The 24,372-nt window shown below is 39.2% G+C and overlaps 1 protein-coding gene across 1 annotated transcript in view; it reads left to right on the top strand.

Annotated features, from left to right (window-relative positions):
• The window catches only part of LOC117399552 (tomoregulin-1-like), a 139,261-nt gene that overhangs the window by 81,268 nt on the left and 33,621 nt on the right, over positions 1-24,372 (top strand). Inside the window, exon 2 of the mRNA XM_033998816.3 lies at positions 2,451-2,560. Coding sequence (XP_033854707.1) covers positions 2,451-2,560 — 110 coding nt within the window. The remainder of the gene's footprint in view (positions 1-2,450; positions 2,561-24,372) is intronic.

The raw sequence follows: 24,372 nt of genomic DNA, 5'->3' as shown, positions 1-24,372 counted from the left end.
TTGTTTTTGAGAGTTTGGAGTTTGGTTTTGTTTTCAAAATACCAGCCCAAAATATTTAAACAATTTTTTTTTTAATATTCTGACTGTCAGAATAAGGCGAAAACTGAGATTCAGAAAGAGTGAAATCTACTAAGTTTATTTTGATGCTGTTTGTATGTGTAGTAGGGCTGCAACGAAGGGTACATTTTGACCTTCGAAGGTTCGGAACACATTACTGAAGGAAGGTTCGAACCTTCAATGGTACCAATTTGCATAATTTACTGGTGACGTCACCATAGCTACTTGTTTATATTTGATTGAAAATCCTATTATTTTACAGGTAAGCCATATAAATGGAATAAAACATTCATATGCAGTTTATAAATACATTATTTAGAACAGTAGTAATGTTTTTTATAATTTAAATACAAATAAAAATACACGTTGTTTATTTACACGTAACTGATGCTGCTTGCGAGTAAGCTTGCATTGCAGCAGCACGAACTGCAGCGGACTTAGGCAAAACAAACTTAATTTAACAGTCACCGTTCCAAGCAGGTTACCAGTCAGTCACATTTTACTACTGCTACTACAACTACTACTACTACTACTATTACTAATAATAATAATAATAATACGATTGTAAAGTGACCCCAGAGATTGGATGTGCCTCCATGATACATCAACAGTCGCTTATACAGTTTGCATTCAACTTTTTTTTTTGGTCATCTGGGCATTTAACAAAAAAAAATCCCAAACAGCAGAGTGGTTTCGAGACATTTCTTTCAATGGTATGACATTTAATGTGTGATTTATGGTATTTACACATTGTCAAACGATTTCTGTTAACAGAAAAAAACAGCACCCACAATCCCTGTGACAGCCCGTTTGCCCAAGCGAAAAGCAAAGCAGCTGTTGTACAAATCAGCCAAGAGAGCCTGTAAAGGCCATAGGAGTCAACTGCTGAAGAAGGGACAGAGGCCAAAGTAAAAACCGTTCATCCCAAGTAACCAAAAAAAAAACATTGTGCTATGTAAATATGTTTATTGTTAGAAATGAAATGAGTTAACCACACTTCTGATAAACCGCACTACCTGATGCGATCTAATTGAGAACCAGACTCGAGTACGGTATTAAACGCGCTGTAGAGTAGATGCTAGTCATATTTAGCACTTTTAAGACGGTTTAACAACTAATACTGTTTAAATGCAATGTGTGGCCAGGGCCTAAAACAAAACACATCTGCATATATGAGATAAAGACTATGATATTTACAGAAACACTGCAGGAAATAGGTCAGTAAAGGAGTCGGCAATATCTCAAATCCACTTTGTCCGTAAACAGGCACGGTTCATAGGTACCAACATTTGATCAAAACCCAGAAATGAATCCGTACAAAACACAATTCAGCATAATAGGCAGTGTCTGCTTAAAAGAGGTCCAGGACTGAATGGTCTGTGCCACTGTACTTCACCTTTCATGGCCAGTAAATGTACATAATATGTACAATACATACATGTAGCAAAATGTAAAAGAATACTAAGTACAATACATGTAGGCACAGTACAGACAAAAGCAAAATCTTCAAAACGATCATATTAAGAAGTGTCTATTGTTTTTACGCAATTTTGTAGCTAGTGAATCTTGCCAGTGAGTAAAGTGATGAACTTCCACTCAGAATCTGGCTTAGACCAGAACTCTTGTCCCCTAGCTGGATTCAAGGTCAAGGTGAAGACCAACTAATGGCATTTCCTTTTTGTCAATTAGTTGATTTTCAACTGTTGACTTACTGTACTTTATTGTTTATTCTGTTTAATTGTATGCTCATTTGAATGCTTCATGTGGTTTACTAAGAAATAAGGAAATCAAAGGTTAAGAGCAGTCAGCATTTTTTTTTTTTAATGGGACCAAGAGAAAGTCGTCATTCTGGTGTAGAGTGGAGCACTTTACTTTCAGCATAAAGTAGGCAGTAACTCTTTAGCAACATGGAAAATAAGAGTTGAGTACAAATGTCAAGGATTTAAATTAATGTGTAAGCAAATGCTGTAAACTACTAGCTGCTAAATATAAGAGGACATTATGAATTATTTAATGTAAGAGTGCTTTCTGTGTAGCTTACCTAAAAACAAAGGGTTTGTTGAAGATAATTGGGTACAGTTTTGATGGCCATCTTTTTAGAAATGCTTGCTAATTATCCCAGACATTAGGCTTGTGTTTTTATAGTTATAACTACAAACAGCTGAAAAAGATAACTGCACCTGTTTTTACTGCTTTAAATGACAAGAAAAAAGTTTTGCCTTTCTGTGTAATTTGCAAATGTTTCCCATAGAACTGTGAGTAATGTCTTTGCTAAAAAGGAACAGAGATGTATCACTGTACTGTATGTAAACAGACAACCTCTTCATGATTACACAAAAAGAGGAACAGAAGACATTTTCTCTAACACAATGTCATTATTCTTTCATTTACAGAATTCAGTCCAAAGGAAATTGATTTCCGAATATGTGACGAAACATCATGTAAATTCGGGGGAGTTTGCAAAGAAGAAGGGGGAGACATGAAGTGTGCATGCCAATTTCAGGTATGAAGTGGGGAATGGTGGGGAGCTAGCATCACACAAGTGCCAGGATGCAGCTAGGCTATTGAAAGGCAATAGGCCTGCATTGCAGCATTAGGACATCAATATGCGTCACCCTGTCAGTTTTATATGTTGATTTGTCACTCTAAGCTGTGTTTCAAGTAGACACCTTTGTGTATTTGTGGTGGAGTGTCCCGCCCCTATATTTATATGTGCACTGTTTATTATTATTTGTATTGTTTGCGGCGCGGATAAAAGCGCTGCGTATTTGTTACTGTTTTTATACTTTAAAAATCTTGTGAGGATGCGTGGCTGATCAGCTACTGAGTTATTTAACTAGCTGTCAGTCACGCATCCTTACTAAACTCGTGCAGACTGTGGCCGAGGGGTAATAAGATAATTAACAGCTAGTTTACCCCTCGGCCAGAGTATAAGAACTTGCAGCTGTCCGTGCTGCGAGGAGAGAGTGTAGAGAGGAGAGTACAGGGAGTAGAACTGCTAAGTTTCGTGCAACTGCTAATACCAGCACACTTATTTGTTTCTATTTGTTTAGCCAACGCGCCTTTTTGTTTTGTGTTTTATTCTGTTTAAATCTTTTGTTTTGTTTTATTATTTAATAAATACGTTGAGCGCAGTAGTGTTCAGCTTCACCCGCCCATCCTTTGTTTTGTTTCTGGTACTTCCTGGTCCGTGACGTCACCACACACGCCACTCAACAGCTGCTCGACCACAGTATTGTATAGCAGTGCTTTAGACTTTCACATTCTGAGGTACAAAGGCTGATCTCATGACTAATGTTCGCAAGCCTGAAAAACCCTATACTCGATGTACTGTATTTGATATTAAATGTAACTGGGCATTAAATACCACATTTCAGAACAATATTGCATAATAAAAAGCTAAGGCATATATTTTTTTTTCACAGCGATTACGCTCAAGTTCATAGATAGGTTAGATTTTTTTTACCCTAGAAAACACAGCGAATAAACGCTATAGTGTGAATAGCCCTTAATGTAGGTGAAAAACAATAAAATAAAAGTTAATACATTAAAAAAAAAAATATATATATATATATAAACACGTGAAATTGTTGGTCCGCTAAAATAAAGGGCTTTACATAATCTCTGCAAGTAAGAAATTACAGTGTCCAGTGTGAAAACACAACACAAAATAATAAATGAACATTCAAAGTAGCACTATAGCATTACAATGTTCAATACAAAAAAATGGTGCCTGAGTTACAAGCTCTTGCAGTGTCAGAAAAAAAAATTAAAAAACTGGATTGTAGCTCAACAACAGGAAAGCGTAATCAATCAGACTGCGGAGTCTGGATCATCTGTTCGTTATCTGAACCAAAGATAACCCTAACACTAACCCTGAATCATTCAATGCACAGAGCAACTACTTCTAGGCACTGTTTTCTATTCACGTGAGCTGCGACATTTCCCCTCAGGCATTATTTGCGCATTGTTCTTATGAAACGGAAATTAATGGTGAAAATGTTACTTTCAGCTAAAAGTGGGGTAGGGTGATAGTTTGAACTGGGGCGGCAGAATCCGTTTACTAGTTAATCACCAATGCAAGGGCTCTTTAGTCAACGTTAAGTTGTTTGTTATAAATTGTTGATTTAGTGGTAGTTGCATATTTTATGTAAAAGTGTTAGCTTATCACTATAGCGCATTTCAAAAAAAAAGAGTGGGAGGTTCAGTATTATTCCAGACAATGTATCCCTTCTCCTTTATCTCACATATTAGCTGAGGCTGTAGAAAAAAAAGATTTAACTCTTGTTCTGGTTATGGTTTTCTAAGCTTCACCCACCCTGTATGTCAATTTTTCTTGTTTTATTCCCACTGTGGGACTCCTTAAGACACCACAGTCTGACAGTGACACCTCGGGGGAGGGGGAGGGAGAGGAGAGGAGAGGAGAGGAGAGGAGTCAGCACCGGAGCAGCTGTGAAGTGAGAACGGCTACCGCCTGTCAGTGGCAGCTCCTTGGTTAACAGAGTAAACTGCATTAAACGTGAATGGACACATTTCTAGTTTCTGTAGATTTCACTTTTCTTTTTAATACTTTGTAATGAATTTTAATCCGAATAAAAGGGCTTTTCTGTTTGTCTTTTCTGTGATTTTATGCCGCACTAGTTTTTCTTGCCTTAAACTCAGGCTTCAATGTCCCAGTGGTAGATTGTCAATAGCCTAAGTAATACCTCAATCCGAAAAAAAATCTTCTACTTGCAAGGAGCTGTGAACTGTTTGTAAAACACGTAAAAGAATAAAAGTACAACTAACTTTTTTATTTTTTAAGGAGTGCAGGTTTGTGCATTGTGTAAGACCCCGTTCACAGCTGTGGTGGCCCAGGGCCGTCACATATTTAGGTTTGCAACCCTGTTCACATTTGCGGCTTAAGGTGCCTTTATGTTCACATGTGTGACTGAAAAGCAGGCCTAAAATCTGATGAATTGCTTGTTTTTTTTCTTGGGGCGAGGGGGTTATGGAACGATAGCTTGCACTCTGAATTGAAGAGCTACCGGATATACAGTAATCCTTGATTTGTAGCAGATGTTTCTTATATAGATGTTTCTTATGGGCAGCTGGCTCTTTGAGCTAATATATATATATATATATATATATATATATATATATATATATATATATATATATATATATATATATATATATATATATATATATATTACTGCCTTGCAAAAGTATTCATGTTACTGAATTACAGATGGTACATTGAAATTTCGTTCTGTTTGATATTTTATTTTAAAACAGTGAAACTCAAAATCAATTATTGTAAGGTGACATTGGTTTTATGTTGGGAAATATTTTTAAGAAAAATAAAAAACTGAAATATCTTGCTTGCATACGTATTCAACCCCTGTGCTGTGGAAGCTCCCAGTTTACACCGATGAAAGAAATTGCCCTAACGAGGACACAATTACCTTAACATTGGCCTCCACCTGTGAACCATTAAAGTTGCTGTCACATTTTCTGGATAAAAACCCCACTGTTGAAGGATCATTGGTCAGGCTGTGAATCTGAAGGAAAATGAAGACCAAAGAGCATTCTACAGAAGTTAGAGATAAAGTAATACAAATGCATAGATTAGGGAAAGGGTACAAAATAATAACTGGATATCCCAGTGAGCACAGTTGGATCAATAATCAGGAAGTGGAAGCTGCATCACACCACCCAGGCACTGCCAAGAAAAGGCTGTCCCTCAAAACTCAGCGCTCAAACAAGAAGGAGACTTGTGAGAGAAGCCACAGAGAGGCCAACAATCACTTTGAAGGAGCTACAGAGTTCAGTGGCTGGGTGGAGTAATGGTGCACCAGTCAACCATATCAAGAGCTCTGCATAACACTGGCCTGTATGGGAGGGTGGCAAGAATGAAGCCGTTACTGCCAGAAAGCATGAGAGAACACAAGTAACCGACTTACGGTTGTTTGATCCCGGGGAAGGGGCGATGGAGCCGCCAGCTTCACGCGGGGCATGAGACTCTGAGGGACTAACGAAAACCATGGCTGTGCACAATATATCTAAGTAGTAATTACTATAAGCATGTAACAATAAATTGCATTAATTAGTGTAATTACACAAGCGAATAAGCAGATATAAGTAACTTGAAACTTATCTGTTCGCCTCTCCCGCTCAGTCCGTTGAAAGGAATAATAAAATGATGACAATGTCTGTGTCTGCAGTCCATTTATGCACTCTGGGGCGGGCTCGACTGCATCACAGGCTCTGACATGCAGCTTTGATATATCTTATTCAGGTTATCAGGGTCTTTAAGATAAATACCCATTAGGTAATGGTTACATTTTGTACTTGTAGGGAACTTGTTCACAGTGTTCTGATAAAGTTTCCTGGCTTTGTTAGAGAAGAATGCACCGTCCTGTGTTGTTACTGTGATATGCTGAATTAAATTGCTGAAAGACTGCATCCAGCTGTTTGATTTCCTCAACTTGTCATTCAAACCAGACACTAGTTGCTATTGGCTACTGTATTGCCGCTGACTGCAAACACTATTCTTGATGTTGTGGTTTTCTTTTTTTTTTTTCTTTATTTGCTATACGAAATTTAAGTAGATAGACTGAACATATAGGATAGCGAGGAAGCAGACTTAGGGGTAGATGTACTAAGATGGGCCAGTCGCAGCGCAAACTTGCATTTTCTTTGCGACACTTAAAGTGAACATTTTGTCGCACGTACTGTGAAAATATGTTAATGAAGACAGCTGCAATATACTTACTTTAAATATTTGTTGTGTCTTCTTAGCGAGAGCTCTAGCATTATACATTGCGAGAGTCGTGCGACATTGTTCATAAATAGCGGGAGTTGAGTTTTGCTGCAGCAGAGGGTGCTTGAAGGATAATGTCTATACATGCAAGGGTTCAAGAATCAAAATAACATTGTTTTTGTTAAATGTAAACATCATAATATGCATTATGTTCCGTCTTCATTTTACCTATTTATATATAAATGAAAGGCAGTTTAATCCCATCCGAATCTACAGTGGGGCCCCCACCTTCACCCCCAAATGAAAAATGTGTTTCTATCAAAAAGCTTTTCATAACCATACAGTAGCCCCTCGCTAAAACCGGATGTGTTTGTCCATCATTAAGAGGTGTTGGGTTTAAAAAAATACAGTAAAATTGCACACACATACATTTATAGTGCTCAGTGTAATTTAAATTGATAAGCAGCTCATTATTTGTGCGCATTGAGTAATTTGCATTGCTCTTAAGCGCACATAGGCCACAGTGTAAAATAATTGCCTGGCCGCTAGTCAATCTGGATTTTGTAGCCGCAATTGTCTGCACTACGCCTATCCTTACATCAGCCCCTTAGGGCCATATTTACTATTACCAGTATGAATTGGTTAAATGCATTATACCTTTCTATATATTCGTTCCATCAAAAGTTCTCAGTTATAAATATAGTATTTTAAATGTATAATTCCCACAATCATCTAGTTTTATTTATTTGCTGCGTAAGCAATTAATTAGACTCCCGTCCGAAATCCATTCTCAGGTGTCATTTACACAGCACATGAGTTATAGTAACTCCCTCCCAGCACACACTCACGTGTGTTATAGTACACAATTCAACTGTGTGTGTGTGTGTATGTATTCTACATGTCATTATTTTGGTAAATTACATTACTAATGCTAACTAAGATTGTTCCCCTAAATTAACTAATATTTAATGAAAAAAAAAACATCACTCAAAACAAGAGGCATATTTTACGTTATTCCAATAAACAAATAAAGAAAGAAATGTTTGTTTTAAAACAGTGCTGTGTCTAAGATATCCTCTTTATAACCCACAATAACGGTCACACAGGATTTCTCATACTCGGCCCCCCCCGGATCTATTGTCAGGAAGGTTTGCAGTCTGTGCCCCGAAGACTTTGGACATCGTGCTACCCTGGGGTCCAAAGTGCAGCTCCTGTCCAACTGATTCCACCAGTTCTCATTTAATTTAGGCAGAGCCTAAGGCGGGGCGGAGGTCTTTATCATAGGAAAAATCCAATATACAATTCACATAGCCCCATTTTTCACTGGTTTATTAGGGCATTGGTTCAGACACTGTATTGATTTGCTAATCCACAGCTTGATAAAAGAACGTGTTTCTAAAGTTCACTTGGCACACGGTTGGACTTTGTTACAAAATAGTCCATGTTGGTTTACAGCATAATTCTCAGTTATGTCAAATGCTTTGGACCAGGGGTCTTCAATCAGGGGTATGCATACCCTTAGGGGTATTTCTAAGGGTCATAGGGGGTGTGCACAATGACTGGAATGCAGATTTTTAACTGAATTATATATTATCTCTAAACCACTATGCATAAATATTTCATTTTTGTTTAGCACCTCAAAGTTTACAGACGGGCTATAGTTTCAAGATGATCATCCACCTGTACGTGTGCATGATTTCAGTTGAGTGGGTTTCCACTGTGATGTTACTCAGGCGCGGCTGCATTTTGGTAAGAATAGCGGCTGGTTAAATTGTTTTCCGTGTTTGATAGAGTACGTCTAGATTATCCTATGTGTCATTTCTAGTGTCAAAATGTGAAACATTTCTCACTTGCAAAATAGAAACGAAGGAAGAAAGCACAAGAGTGTACAGAAAGTGAAAAGCAACAGGATGTTCGGAAGTAGAGTGACGTCTACCTGCAGTTGGGATTTATCACAAACTCTGAGGCAGTGTGAACTGTGCCTGCTACTGGGGTACCTGCAGCACTGCTCTTTTTTAGGTTAAGCAGTTTTGTGTTTTTTTTTTTTTTAATAAATGAGTTCTGCACCATATAAAAAAAGCGTATTTTGCCAGTGCTTGCTAGTCTATTAACCAGTTTTAAATTTAAAGCGTTTGTGTTTCGGCTTTATTCTTAAAGTTTTCACACATGGCAATACTGTCCTACAATTACTACATGATACTGTGATCATTCCACTGTGTCATGTTAGTGAACCACAGCTAAGTTTTAAAACTAAGGTTAGCAAATGCCTATTGTTCGTGTACTGCAGTTAGTAATCCTTTCCAGTTACTGATATCTTAAAATTGAAGGGCCATATAACAACGATACATATTGTTTTTAGAAGGCCTCCTTTGTTGTTCTCAAAATTTGTATATGCTATAACTAGTTACTGTAAATTAGATACTGTTTTAGCAGACACATTTCATTAAGTAAACATGTATTTGGATGTTTTTTAAATTAAAAGTAGAAAAACAAAACTGTGGCATTTTTCTTTGTGAACGTGCTGTAAGGTTTCTGCCAGAGTAACAGTGTAGGAAAGAGTCCTTAAATGAATACACAGAAGTCCAGAATTTTGGAAAGGCTTCAGCAGAGTTTGCGCTAGGCCGCGGCATTGCGCCAATGCCCCCCTGAAATAAAAAATGTCCCGCTGAAATTCTCTTAACACGCCCATGTGTCCCCCTTCCCAGACAAAACGCAATACCAATATGCAGTAAATTAATGCATTTTGTATTACCATGACATGTCTGACGACAGGCTAATCTTATTTACTTGTTTACACTTGCGTTTTCATAATCAAACTCCAGTGCTTTTATTCTCCAGTCCAGTAGAATGCGCTCGCACCCTCCCTGGTTACAGTGAGTTTCACAGTAAAGCCTGGACGACATCAGGCTTGTTAACAACGTGACCCGGCGCAAATAGTATCCCTGTTAAACCCCACCATTACTTTTGGAAGAATAAGTAATCAGCTATATACTGTGTGTGTATGTGTATATATATATATATATATATATATATATATATATATATATATATATATATATATATATATATATATATATATATACATACACATACATACATAAACTTATGGCAGCTGGCTCTTTGAGCGAATATATATATATATATATATATATATATATATATATTATATATATATATATATCACACACACAGTGCATGTGATTTTATACAGCACTGTATATACATCTTGCACTGAGAAAACACCACTGAATCGGAATAAAGGAAATTATTATGTAATACAGTTCATGTGCAGTATTAAAATAAGTTAAAAAATATAGCAAATCCACAAAACCAACGAAATATATTGTATATTTGACATTTTATTTTTAGTGTTCTGTGTAACACGGGCCATCATTTAACCTTAAAAAAATTAAATACAGTACCTGAAGCAGATATACGCGTTTATCATATCAACAACACCAATAAAATCAAATAAAATAAAGCAACAATTGTTTTGAAAACTGTCCAAAATATTTACTTGGGGGCTAAGAAAGAAAAATGTAAGCAAAAAAAGCATGTAAGCAATTTTTTATATGGAAATTGTTAAAATAAAGGGGAAGCTGGAAGGTAAGAATTTACCAGTCAGGACAATGGCATTTAAATACTACTACTATTAAACTGTATAGTAATGAGGTACACGAGAAAAATTCTGAAATGGCTGACAACGCATTTTATTTAGTACCACTTGCCAATCTATTGCAAACTTTTATCATGTAATCAACGTTTAGTTGATAACACCAGACTGACGAGCTGTGACAGAGCGTTCAGTGCACACACGACTAATTTACATATTAAATATGTACGTTTTAAATAAGCCCTGTTGTTTAAATGTCGTATAAACAGTTGGTCTGTCTGGGATAAAAAAAAAATACATATTTTAAAAAAAAATTTATTTCCTGTGTGCGTTCGTGCCTGCAAATCGATATTTATTTTTTTCAATGACCCCATTAAAGTTTATTGTAACTTAAGTACTACATTTCTAAATACAGAATGTATGGCCAATCAGAAACCAAAGTATTGCCATGTGTTCTAGTATTGCCATGCGTTACGTTTGGTGTGAGAGTTAAGAGTTTTTAGCTTTCAATACAGTGAAAAAATATGGATTGTTGGCTCAATACTAGAACATTACTAACAAAGGGCGATCAAGAGGAAATACCGTTAGAGATTAAAAACGCCAAAAATGTCTTGCGACTGAAGCTCTCTCCAATTTCCCTGCCCTCATCAGTGAGTTGTGTGGTAACAAGCAGGGACATCCATCACATACTAGGTAAGCGTTTTATTATTGTTTTTTAATTAGTATCAGTACTGTATGTTTTAATCACCAAGAATTAAAAAATGCCAATAATATGTTTTCGTAATGAGGTCAGCTGTAGAGATGCCTGGACAGTGAACTTTTCTTAGCCTTCTTTTCTGTAATTTTATTATCAATAAAAATACATGATTGCCATTTGCTATCATGGAATAGTCCTACGTCATTTCTGAGTGATTTGAGGCTAGCACGGAGGCTTCGTTGATTTTAATTAATTAATATTTACAATAAAATGATGATGTTTCCAATAACTGGAAACTTGTCTGAGGGACTATTTTTAGCCAAAAGTAAATATAATGTATATTTTTTCTTTTATAATACTGTAACTTTTATAATTGTATCCATCACACACTCCAAGGCTTGTACGTTTTGTTGTATCATGTTATTGTACAGACCTTTTTTCTGTTTTCATTTTATGCTATCTCAGTGGACTACATTTTCTGGAAAGGGGTACACAGCTTAAAAAAATGGAAAACCCCTGTTCTAATGTGATTTGGTACAATTAATATCCTCTACTCAAATTTCCCAATATTGTCCCCAAAAGTGACAGTGAATATTGTAGAGACACCTTGGTTGTATCTACAGTTTTATTTTTTATTCAGAAACAAAAGGTCAGTAAACTCTGTTGGCATATTTAAAACAAACAAAAATAAGAAATGGTGGTTGTTTCTGAATCAAACATATTGACCCCCTCACTGAAGACAATGTCCCCCTAAAATTTTGAGAGGGGGACACATTGACCCTCAGTCTGTAAGTCCTGGAACAAACACTGCTTCAGTTTATTTTCCATCACATACTTTGTTACGCCATCCTCACAATCGAGTACTCAAATCACAGCTAGCCAATGTATGCATATTATTGTAAGAGTTCCCATATCCCTGCACAACTATTAAGCCCCATGCTGTACTTGTTCAACTCTCTTCTCAAACACAGGTGCAGTTTGACGTCGGTCTCTCAAGAGCTCCAAACCTTAAAGGTGCAGAGCTAATATTAATATATAAGGGATCATTACAGTGCTAAGTGATAAATGCCAATTCAAAAACCGTCAAAATCTACCAAGGCAGCAAAATACCAGCCAGAATTTCCCGTTATACGGTACATTAGTTGCTTAAAGGATTTCCACTATCTTATTAGAAATGTACTGTTTAGCACTGATCTGTACATTATTATTATTATTATTATTATTATTATTATTATTATTATTATTATTATTATTATTATTATTATTATTATTTATTTATTAGCAGATGCTCTTATCCACATTCTACTGTGCCCCCAGCATTTGAGTAATGCTTTACATTACATTGATCTGCGTGCAGGGGCGCGGCAGCACCCTCTCGATTGAAATGCTAAGCACCTGCTTCCATCATATACAGGGGTTACAGTTTTGTTCAATGGCTTTCAGCACCCCCACTATAAAAATGTACAGTTTCCTGTGTATATTTTAAAGCTATTTTAAGCATAGCCTACTTAAATATCACACGTACATGGTGACTATATAAATATATTAACATAGCCGAAAATGTTGCTTATAACAAGAAGCCAACCAGCTGTCTCGTATATCCCGGACTGTCTGAGGATGTAATAGTTGTGTGCTGCACCAGGATAGCTGGCGACCACATCAAGAATCTTCAATTTTGCATCACACACCATTTGTACATTAATGGAGTGATGATGCTTCCTGTTACGAAAGATATGTTCTGTATCATGGGTTGGTGACAGTGCTATGTGGGTGCAGTCAATAGCCCCCAATACACTTCGTAAAACGCCACTTTTATATCATAGAGAGCATTTGTCTCTCTGGGATAATAGATTTAATTCCTAATGTGTTTCAACAGGGCATTCAGTACCTGCTGTAAACACCAGAAAAACATGGGTAGGGATATTCCACAAATTACTGACACAGTGTCTGAAACGACCCAGATGATAAATAATGTAGAGCGAACAGCAATTTCACTAGACCTGGCACTGCATGACTCCTATCTGTAAGTGGCTCTAGATCAGATTTGATCTCCTCATGTAGTTAGTGAATACAGTACAAAGCATGCAGTAAAGGGGCTCACTGCATGCAAAACATGTTACCGTTGTTTAGTGAATGAGACCCATAATCTGCAGCCATCTCACAGAGCGCGTTGCTCAGTTCAACATGTATTTCAGTGAAATGGAAGTCTTTAAAAATGGGACTGGATTACAGATCAATTTCCAAATGTTACCAACAAGGAAACATTGCATAGTCTAAATGTTAATGACGAGGACAGACTGATTGAACTGAGCAGTGATAGTTTTTATGTCAGACGAAACATCTCCAATTTTTGGTTGGCTATCCCAACTGAATACCCTGGGCCATGGCTGCTATTAAAACAAAGCACAGAGCAAGATTAGACGTGATGGATGAGATGAGGGTTTGTCTTTCTGACATCGTACCAAGGACTGACGAGCTATGTAAGATGCACCAGGCCCATTGAAATGGTAACTTTTAATGTAATTTATTTTCTATTTATTTAGTGCAAGCTATGTACAGTATTTGTATGTATGGCGTTCATTTTTTATTTGTAGTAACTGCTACTGTTTCAGTTATACCCCTTTGGGCCATTTTATGTTGGAGTTATTAAAAAGTTGATAATTGTTAGTTATTATAATTTGATTAATGTTTTTATGGTTAAGGTAATGTTTCTGATGTTGAAAACGTTTTAAATGACACACAATTATTCTGAGATGTGAAGTAAATGGTAAAGTGGTAGACATTTACAGTGCAGTGTCTTTGATTATTTATTATATAACTGCCGAATAGAAAGCGAATATGTGTGTTTTCGAAGAAATTCCCAAACACTGTCTCTTGATTCGGTACATCCAAAGACCTGTAATTAAAGGTTTTAAGAATTACTGTTTGATATTTTGTCCCAAACTGTTGTTACATGATTTCCATTACACGAGAGTAGATGTTAAAACTTCATGCTGATTTGAACTCGGCTCTCGCCAAGATAAGCACCAACTAAGACGTAGCTTTACAGTAAACTAATGTGATCCATATGTGTCTCCATCCATTTACGTTTTCTTCCATATGATGATGTAGATATCCTTCTGTCTGGTGTTAATGGCTGAAGTGTAATGCTGGCTCCAGGGATCAGCTTATTTTGCCTCCCTGGCGCATCAGCACACACAACGGCTGCGATGCTGGCTCCGGGGATCAACCACAGTGCGGCCTCCCCAGCGCATCAGCATGACAACCGTCTGGATTGAGCTAAGTAGGGTACATCTCTGGGGTTTTCAAGTGGGCACCTTCCATCCTCAGTGTTTCGTCGACTAGCCCACGACACCTCAAGAGGGCTCGACGGTGATTCTGGCGTCCCAGCATCACCCCCCTCTGTCCCCCACTCAACTCAGCCCAGCTTACTTACCTGTACATCAGCGTTTCTTTCTTTCTATTGTGCTTGAGATCCCCAGCCAGAATCTTTCCGTCTCAACCACAGCCAGTTGCTGCTCCTCTGTGCTGCTTCAGATAAGTTCTTCACTGTGCGACGCAACTCTTGGCCACTGAATCCGACGTGTCTGAGAAACCGGGTTGTAGAGTGTGCCACAAATCCTTGACAACCCACTTCCACTGGGTAAACCCGAACTCTCCATCCTCGCTGTTCCGCTTCCGTGGCTAGTTGAGCATACCGCAGTTTCTTCCTCTCATACGCCTCATCTACAGCATCCTCCCATGGCACTGTTAACTCTACCAGGTGAACAAGGTGTGCTGATCCAGACCACAAGACAATATCTGGTCGAAGGTTAGTGGTGGCAATCTCAGGTGGAAAAATAAGCCGTTGACCAACATCTGCCAGCATTTTCCAGTCTCTAGCAGCTTCCAGTTGTCCTGGGCGAGGATTGGTTTTAACACCTTTTCTTGGTGGTTGCTCTCCTGGGCGGAGGAATGTTGTCTTTTGTGTGTAATGTTTTGATGGAACAGGTGACAACGTATTGGTCATGTTACGCTTGTCTTCCAATGCTAAGGCCAAACATCGCAGCACCTGGTTATGGCGCCAAGTAAACCGTCCTTGGCTAAGAGCCACCTTACATCCTGTCAAAATGTGCTTTAATGTTGCAGGTGATGAACACAAAGGACATGAGGGATCCTCTCCTACCCAGAGGTTTAGGTTCTGTGGTGATGGGAGAACATCATATGTTGACCTGATGAGGAAACTGATCCTGCTCTGTTCCATTGACCATAGGTCTTTCCAGCCAATCTTGCGTTGTTCCACACTCTCCCATCTCATCCATTCTCCCTGCTTGGCCTGGGAAATGGCCTTTATACACCTCATCCTCTCCTCCTGCTTTTGCACCTCGTTGACTACCAGCTTCCTCCTTTGAGCTGGGGCTGTCTTGTGCCATGTAGGAGGAGCTGAACTGAAACCAAGACCCCCTCTTCCATGCTGAACTTGCCCCATGATATCACCAATTCGAAGGGCAGCCTTTGCATCTTCCACAGCTTTCTTTGCCGCCCACTTTCTTCCAGTTTTCAACACAGGTGCTGCCTCCCTTACGCATTTATCGCGTGACTCTACTAATGTCATTTCCAGTCTGACCTTGGCGCACTTTAACTCCTCGGTTAGAGCGGAGACTGGTAGCTGCAGTATTCCTTTAACATAAAGTCCCACTCTGCTGAGGCAGCGTGGAACTCCCAACCATTTCCTGATGTATGAACTGATTAAAGCTTCCAGCTTCTCTACTGTTGTCAAAGAAACCTCGTACACAGTCAGTGGCCACAGCAACCTCGGCAGTAGACCAAACTGAAAGCACCAGAGTTTTAGTTTACCTGGTAGAGCGCAGCTGTCTATGCTCTTCAACCCTTTCACTGCTTGTTGTCTAACTTCTCCCACACGAACTGTGTCCTTTAGATCCCCGTCGTACCATCTCCCAAGACTCTTCACTGGCTTCTCAGACACTGTTGGTATTGCCTCACCATTAATGAAGAATGTTTTATCTACTACTTTATCTTTAATTATAGAGATGCTCCTTGATTTAGTGGGCTTGAATTGCATTCGTGCCCATTCAATGTTATTGGTTAATTTGCCCAATAATCGATTAGTGCAGGCTACTGTTGTAGTCATGGTTGTCATGTCATCCATGTATGCTCGAATTGGTGGTAGTCGCATTCCAGAAGCCAAGCGCTCTCCTACTACTACCCATTTTGATGCCCTAATGATTACTTCCATTGCCATGGTAAAAGCCAGTGGAGAAATGGTGCATCCTGCCATTATTCCAACCTCTAGGCATTGCCATGTAGTGCTGAATTCTGAAGTTGAAAAACTGAATTGCAAATCTCCAAAATAGGCTTTCACTAATTTTTGTTATTGTCATCGGTACACTGAAAAAATCAAATGCTGCCCAAAGTAGTTCATGTGGCACTGAACCATATGCATTAGCCAAATCCAGGAATGTCACATGGAGCTCCTTCCTCTCCTTTTTAGCTGATTGAATTTGTTGCCAGATCACATTGATGTGTTCTAAGCAACCTGGGAAGCCTGGAATGCCCGCTTTTTGTATTAAGGTGTCAATGAAGCAGTTCTTTAATAGGTAAGCTGACAATCTCTGAGCAATAATGCTGAAGAAAATCTTGCCTTCTACATTTAATAGGGAAATGGGACGAAACTGACTGATGCTTGTAGAATCTTTCTTTAGGTATAAAGACTCCACCTGCTCGGCGCCATGCTCTTGGTACAACCTGTTTTTCCCATGCCACTTTCATCAATTTCCACAGAATTCGTAGAACTCCTGAAGCACTCTTGTACACTCTGTACGGAACTCCATTAGGCCCTGGAGATGATGAAGTCCTTGCTTTTTTCACAGCTTGCTCTATTTCTTTCCACTTAGGTGCACAGTCCTCCATTTGGTATTCTGGTGGATTGATAGGTGGGATGTCTGACGGAATTGACATAGGCTCCTGCCTTTTTGAATCTGTATGTGTTTCCTCCAAATATCTCTCCAGCTCAACCTTAGATGCTTTTAGTGTGCCACTCTTCTCACTGGTGAATAACTTCTTTACAAATTTGAATGGGTCTTTATAAAAGTTAGATCTCGCACGCTCCTTCTTTTTGTAGCGTTTCCGTAGGCGCTCAGCTCTGCGCAATGTTGCAAGCTTATCTTTTATGACCCTTTGTAAGAGATTGAGTCCCTCCTTCTGACTTTGTTCTGCTCTTCTCCATTGGTTCCTCAACTGTCTCCTTTCTCTAACTAAGCGTTCAATCTCCTGCTGCCGTCTAGACTTTCCAGGAATAGTTTGTACTTTTTCCTTCCTTTTTTCAACTCCAAACCTCTCACTTCCATATGCGTAGATGATGTCCCCAAATTTATCCAGCTTCTTTTCAACTGTTCCACTTAATCTTTCCAATGCAACGCAGAGATCTGTGTTTACTGTGTCCCATGCAGTTTTCTCACAAGCTCTTGGCCATTTAACTCCAGGCTTGTGCCCGTTGAGGTTCTTTTCTCTCTTATGCTGGTTTGACCGGGTTCACAAGGATCATTAGGTTCATCACTAACTGTGTCCATGCAAGTCCTTCTTACATCTATGACAGGGGTGCTGATATCCTGCGAACTGTGGTTTGCTTCCTGTCGCTGGATTTCATTCGACTGACTTGACTGACTTCGTAAGAAGTACTGATCAATGCGAGGCCCTTGTCCCTTCTCCCTCAAGCATTTCATTCTCCCTTGATGAATCTTCAACCCCCTGACCGTTGTCGCCTTGCTCCAGCCGCAGACACAAACCTGGAGTTCCATGTCTTTGTTAACTGCAGATCTTGAACTAGTCTTTTGTGAAGTACTCTCCATACTCATATCCGTTTCCGTTCCTAAGTCGTTAACCGTGTTGTCCAACGTTGAGTCATCTTCCGCCCCCGCTCTCGCAGACTCTAGGGGTATTTTTCTCTTTAATTTCTTAGAAGCCTTGGGCGGGTGTCTCCAGCATCCTGTAAACACAGAGCTGGATACTGCCGACAAGGGTAGCTAACCCTTACCATCCCCAATAGGGTCTCTTTCCTCCTGTCAGCTGTCTCTCCAGGCTGTCACAAGGTCTTTTCCTTGTTGCCAGCTGCACTATTCACAGCAGTCACTGGACGTATCCAGATCTTCATGATTTCCATTACACGAGAGTAGATGTTAAAACTTCATGCTGATTTGAACTCGGCTCTCGCCAAGATAAGCACCAACTAAGACGTAGCTTTACAGTAAACTAATGTGATCCATATGTGTCTCCATCCATTTACGTTTTCTTCCATATGATGATGTAGATATCCTTCTGTCTGGTGTTAATGGCTGAAGTGTAATGCTGGCTCCAGGGATCAGCTTATTTTGCCTCCCTGGCGCATCAGCACACACAACGGCTGCGATGCTGGCTCCGGGGATCAACCACAGTGCGGCCTCCCCAGCGCATCAGCATGACAACCGTCTGGATTGAGCTAAGTAGGGTACATCTCTGGGGTTTTCAGGTGGGCACCTTCCATCCTCAGTGTTTCGTCGACTAGCCCACGACACCTCAAGAGGGCTCGACGGTGATTCTGGCGTCCCAGCATCACCCCCCTCCGTCCCCCACTCAATATATTTTAGCTGAAACCTCCAGACAGAAGGAGTACAGGTTGAAAAAACGTTCTTTAGACTATCACGTTTTAGTTACTTGGGCCTTAATTTTCTTGTCATAAAAAAGCAAATCATCACTACAGCCTGATTATGAAGGAAATGGACTGGTAAGAAACTACACAGAATAATACATCTACTGTCCCTTCCTGCAACCAAGTTGGCTCTTGCTATTTTTATTCCTCTCAGACAGTTAATAAGCAACACAGGTCTTAAATAGCTGGAATACAGAAAGAGCATAATGTGGTAGCATTCTGTTTAATGTTGTAAAGTCTTTTATTTCATGTTGTGTCACTCTGCATCCATATTAATTTCCCCTCAAAATCAGCTGCAAGTGTTACAGTTCTATTTTTATATCTGTAGGTGGTTAATGTAAAGTTTCAGCATCACATTAATGTTTAGAACATCAATATTTTTTTTTATCTTTTGATATATAAGTTATGGTTAGACATTCTAAAGATCCAGTAAAGGCGCTCCACATGGAGTGCAGGATGTGCCCTATAGTCTGGAGATCGCAGGTTCGAATCCAGACTATGTCACAGCTGACCGTGACCGGGGGTTCCCGCAGAGTGGGACTTTATGTTAAATGAATACTGAAGCTACCAGTCTCCACTCTAATCAAGGAGTTTAAGTGCACCAAGGTCAGACTGGAAAAGACATTCGTAGAGTCACGCGACAGATGCGTAAGGGAGGCAGCACCTGTGCTGAAAACTGGAAGAAAGTGGGCAGCAAAGAAAGCTGTGGAAGATGCAAAGGCTGTCCTTCGAATCGGTGATATCATGGGGCAAGTTCAGCATGGAAGAGGGGGTCTTGGTCACAGTTCAGCTCCTACATGGCACAGGGCAGCCTCTCAATGGAGGAAGCTGGTAGTCAACGAGGTGCAAAAGCGGGATGAGAGGATGATGTGCGTAAAGGCCGTTTCCTAGGCCAAGCAGGGAGAATGGATGAGATGGGAGAGTGTGGAACAACGCAACATCGGCTGGCAAGACCTATGGACGATGGAACAGAGCAGGATCAGTTTCCTCATCAGGTCAACATATGATGTTCTCCCATCACCACAGAACCTAAACCTCTGGGTAGGAGAAGATCCCTCATGTCCTTTGTGTTCATCACCTGCAACATTAAGGCACATTTTGACAGGATGTAAGTTGGGTCTTAGCCAAGGATGGTTTACTTGGCGCTATGACCAGGTGCTGTGATATTTGGCCTTAGCATTGGAAGACAAGCGTAACATGACCAATAAGTTGCCACCAGTTACATCAAAACATTATGCACAAAAGACAACATTCCTCCGCCCAGGAAAGGTGTTAAAACCAAGCCTCGCCCAGGACAACTGGAAGCTGCTAGAGACTGGAAAATGCTGGCAGGTGTTGGTCAATGGCTTATTTTTCCACCTTAGTTTGCCATCACTAACCTTTGACCAGATATTGTTTTGTGGTCTGGATCAGCACGCCTTGTTCACCTGGTAGAGTTAACAGTGCCATGGGAGGATGCTGTAGATGAAGCGTATGAGAGGATGAAACTGCGGTATGCTCAACTAGCCGCTGAAGCGGAACAGTGAGGATTGAGAGTCTGGGTTTACCCAGTGGAGGTGGGTTGTCGAGGATTTGTGGCACACTCTACAACCCGGTTTCTCAGACACGTCGGATTCAGTGGCCAAGAGTTGCGTCGCACAGTGAAGAACTTATCTGAAGTAAGTAAGAGAGGATCAGCAACTGGCTGTGGTTGAGACGTTAAGATTCTGGTTGGCAATCTCAAGCACAATAGAAAGAAAGAAACACTGATGTACGGGTAAGTAAGCTGGGTTGAGTTGAGTGGGGGACGGAGGGGGGTGATGCTGGGATGCCAGAATTACCGTCGAGCCCTCTTGAGGTGTCGTGGGCAAGTCAACGAAACAGAGGATGGAAGGTGCCCACTTGAAGACCCCAGAGATGTACCCTACTTAGCTCAATCCAGACGGTTGTCATGCTGATGCATTGGGGAGACCGCACTGTGGTTGATCCCCGGAGCCAGCATCGCAGCCGCTGTGTGTGCTGATGCGCTGGGGAGGCAAAATAAGCTGATTCCTGGAGCCAGTATTACACTTCAGCCATCAACACCAGACAGAAGGATATCTACATCATCAGATTGAAGGACACACAAATGGATGGAGTTACAGTAAACATTAGTTTACTGTAAAGCTACGTCATAGTTGGTGCTTATCTTGGCGAGAGCCAGTTCAAATCAGCATGAAGTTTTAACATTTACTCTCATGTAATGGAAATCATTATAGTATAGTATAGCATGGTGTTTTGATAGGGTGGTATAGAGTAGAAGAGGTGTGCGAAATACAAGGGATGTAACCCAAGATTGCTCATCAATGCGCATTAAACTCAGGCTCCATGTTATATTATCAATAGTACAGTACATCAACTGTAAGTCATTTCACAAGTTGATAGAGAGAGCCTTGTGTATGGATTGGACATTTTAGCACAACCACTTATTTGAACTCAATGGCATCGACTTCAGAATAACCTTTGTTACTGGTTCATATTGTAATTTAATCTAAATAAATGAACAGGCATCATTACAAAACTAATACATTAATTTAGTATGTCTTTCCTACAATGTTGTGCTATACTTTATGCTTGTCTCATACTATTGAATACAAAAGAACCACGACTTCATGAATGTATTATTTTAAAGCAAAGGGGAATTATTGCCTGGCCTGGTAGTTGGCCTTTATATCCTGGTTTGCCTGTAGTTATTTTGTCCTTGATTACTGAAAGTGCTCAGACTAATTGAATTACACATTGCCTAGATAGAGCTGTGCTCAGACAAATGGTTTAAAGAGTAGTGAGAAAAAATTAAGCTTGCAGACAAATGTCTGCCTTATCAGTGGCTTTCCGTTCATTCAACCTAGTGATCTACTCTCATCATAAGACAACACAAGAGAAAATCTCCAGTGTCATACCTGAACACTGAAATGAACGAAAGAGCATTTAATTTCAGATTGTCTAAATAGGTTGTAGTGAATTAGGTATACAATTTATTTAAAAATAAATAAGTCTATAGTTGCCCACCCAGGGATTCCAAAATGTAGTGAAAAAAAAAAAAAAAAAAAAAATATATATATATATATATATATATATATATATATATATATATATATATATATATATATATACACACACACACACACAAAAATCTAACTGTAGAGGAGCAGACAAATATATTTTTTAGCGCTGGTAAAAACTCCTGTTTGAGATTTTTTATTTTATCTTATATATACACACCTTATGAGTTCCGCATAGTGTAGAACCAGAATTCCCTTGACAATAATCGACATTCACACAACGTGTCAGAAATATAAAACAAGATTTTATTTAATAATAAAAAGGGTGCACAACTAATGTAATATTACAGAAAGGAAAGGTGATTGGTTAGAGATATGCGTGAATAGTATACAGTTCATTGATTTCTTAATCAAATGATTACAACGAACACAACATTATTAGCATACATGGCTAATACTAATATTAATTATGGCTGATCACACAAAGTGTGTACTTTGCATTAGTATTTTCAATACTCGTTTCTCTTTGTAATCGATCATATTTTATATCAAAATGCACAAGAATGAATTCAACTTCCCATTCAGAATGGAATCTGTGTTAATTTAGTTTAGCCGTGATCAACCAAACTGACAATATTATCAACCTCAATTGATTCTATATTCAAATTAACTCCAAAATAGGGCAATGATCAAATTCTCTGCATTTATGAGGCAACTCCTTTGAGTTGCACATTTTCAGCAAACATTTCTTACATACTCCAAAACAGGAAGTTATATTCTATTCCTAGAAGAATGTATCCACTAACTTGACAGCATTTGCTACAGTTAATTTCTCAAGTCATAAAATGTTTAATATTTGATTTGTTAAATACCGATTTTAAACAAAGAAGTCAATCTCCTTAGCAGCTTCTCCCATCTCTCTGGGTCTGACGTTCCACCGAAGGAAAAGATGACGGTACTTTGCTTGTTGTAGGCATTGTATTGCATTGACTTGCAGCAAGATAATTCTTTTCAAAGGGAGGCAGCTGTTGATTTTCAATAGTCTTGCAACATTATCTTTGGCTTGTTGGAAGATTTCCAACTGGAATGGGTTCCATTGATCAGACGTACTCACAGTTCAAAGAGTGCATTGCACTTGAGAAGTTATGTAGTTTGTAACAATGTTCTTGTTGCATTTCTTTCATATGGCTAAGGGACCTTCCAGAGGCACAGCTGCTGGCTAGTTGCTTAAGTTCATTTTGTCGTTGATTTCAAGCATCAAAATAAAAACAAAGACAAGCTTTTGGATTTTTGTTGTGTCCTGTTTCCTGGTTCAGTCTTTCGCAGGGAAGAGAGCACGGCCCTCTTCAGAGCTGATTTAGCCTTGTCAGGACATTTTAGCCAAATTCACATCTGATTCTATTCCCACTTCACAGCAGATTTCAGAACAGATTTCACCTTCACATAACTTTTACAGTCAGCTTCTCTTTTCTGACCTTGTTCCAGTCTTTTTTAATTAAACCTCGACCTGTATTGATTGGATCGTTGAATTAATGGGTGGAGTTTAACGTCACTCAATGTGCTTAAACACTGATTAATTCATCTCTGGCCACTCCTTGGCCTTGCCTACAGCTCATGATTGACAGTTTGCTTAAAGTTTATTTGTCTTGTAAAGCGTGATTAACGCTCCCCCCCCCCCCCCCCCTCCACGTTCTCGAGGGGTGAGAGAACTGGTTCATGTCAATGTCCAGAACTGCCTGTTTGCAGAGATCTCAGTTCGTGATCACGCAAAGGGGTTTTCACGACTTCAAAGCTGCATTTGTCTACTTTGACCAAGGGGAAGAGAAAAAACATTAACCTGCAACATTCTCAGACAAGTTTAAACGGTGTATATTACATCCAACAATAACCTGATTGGACTGCACTGTCCGCTACAAGGTGCAACAGTTAATAAAGGTTTATATAATGTTACACAACCTCAAGACTGAAAAGAGTAAAGCAAGGTTTACAACTGTTTACAACTGTTGAATGTATCTGTATAATAAACACTCCTTTATCCAACCCCTCCCATCACAGTCCCCCTGACAGATAAGTGAGAGAGATGGTTTTACGAAACGTCCGCTAGATTACGATGCTGAAACACAAAATAAAAACAAAACATCAAACAGTACTGGAAAACATTTACAGCACATTTCTACACTGTGCTGTATTTAAGGGCTATTTCAAGCAGTAAAAAAAACCAGCAACTACAGCTTGCAACACTGAAACCTACAGTAATGAAAAAAAATCCTTTAAAAAATACTGTTATGCTTCCAATATAAAGCACAAGTGCACTTTTGATTCAAGTAGTACTGGCAACTTGCATTTGCTTTTATTTTATAAAATGCAATATCAGCAATGATACAGTACTGAAATAACCTCTCAGTTAACAAATAATAATAAAAAATCTTTCAAATGTCTCTTCAACTGGTAAAACCTACATAATAAAGCAACAAACACAAATATCAGTAGGCTAGTTACACAGTTCAGTAGTTACTGACGCGCGCATTCCCAATGCTTCCTGTTTGTTTATAACCC

The sequence above is a fragment of the Acipenser ruthenus genome, chromosome 4 (genome assembly GCF_902713425.1).
Source record: "Acipenser ruthenus chromosome 4, fAciRut3.2 maternal haplotype, whole genome shotgun sequence".
NCBI lineage: Eukaryota > Metazoa > Chordata > Actinopteri > Acipenseriformes > Acipenseridae > Acipenser > Acipenser ruthenus.
Note: the sequence above shows the minus strand (reverse complement) of the source record. Positions and strands in the feature narration are given on the sequence as shown.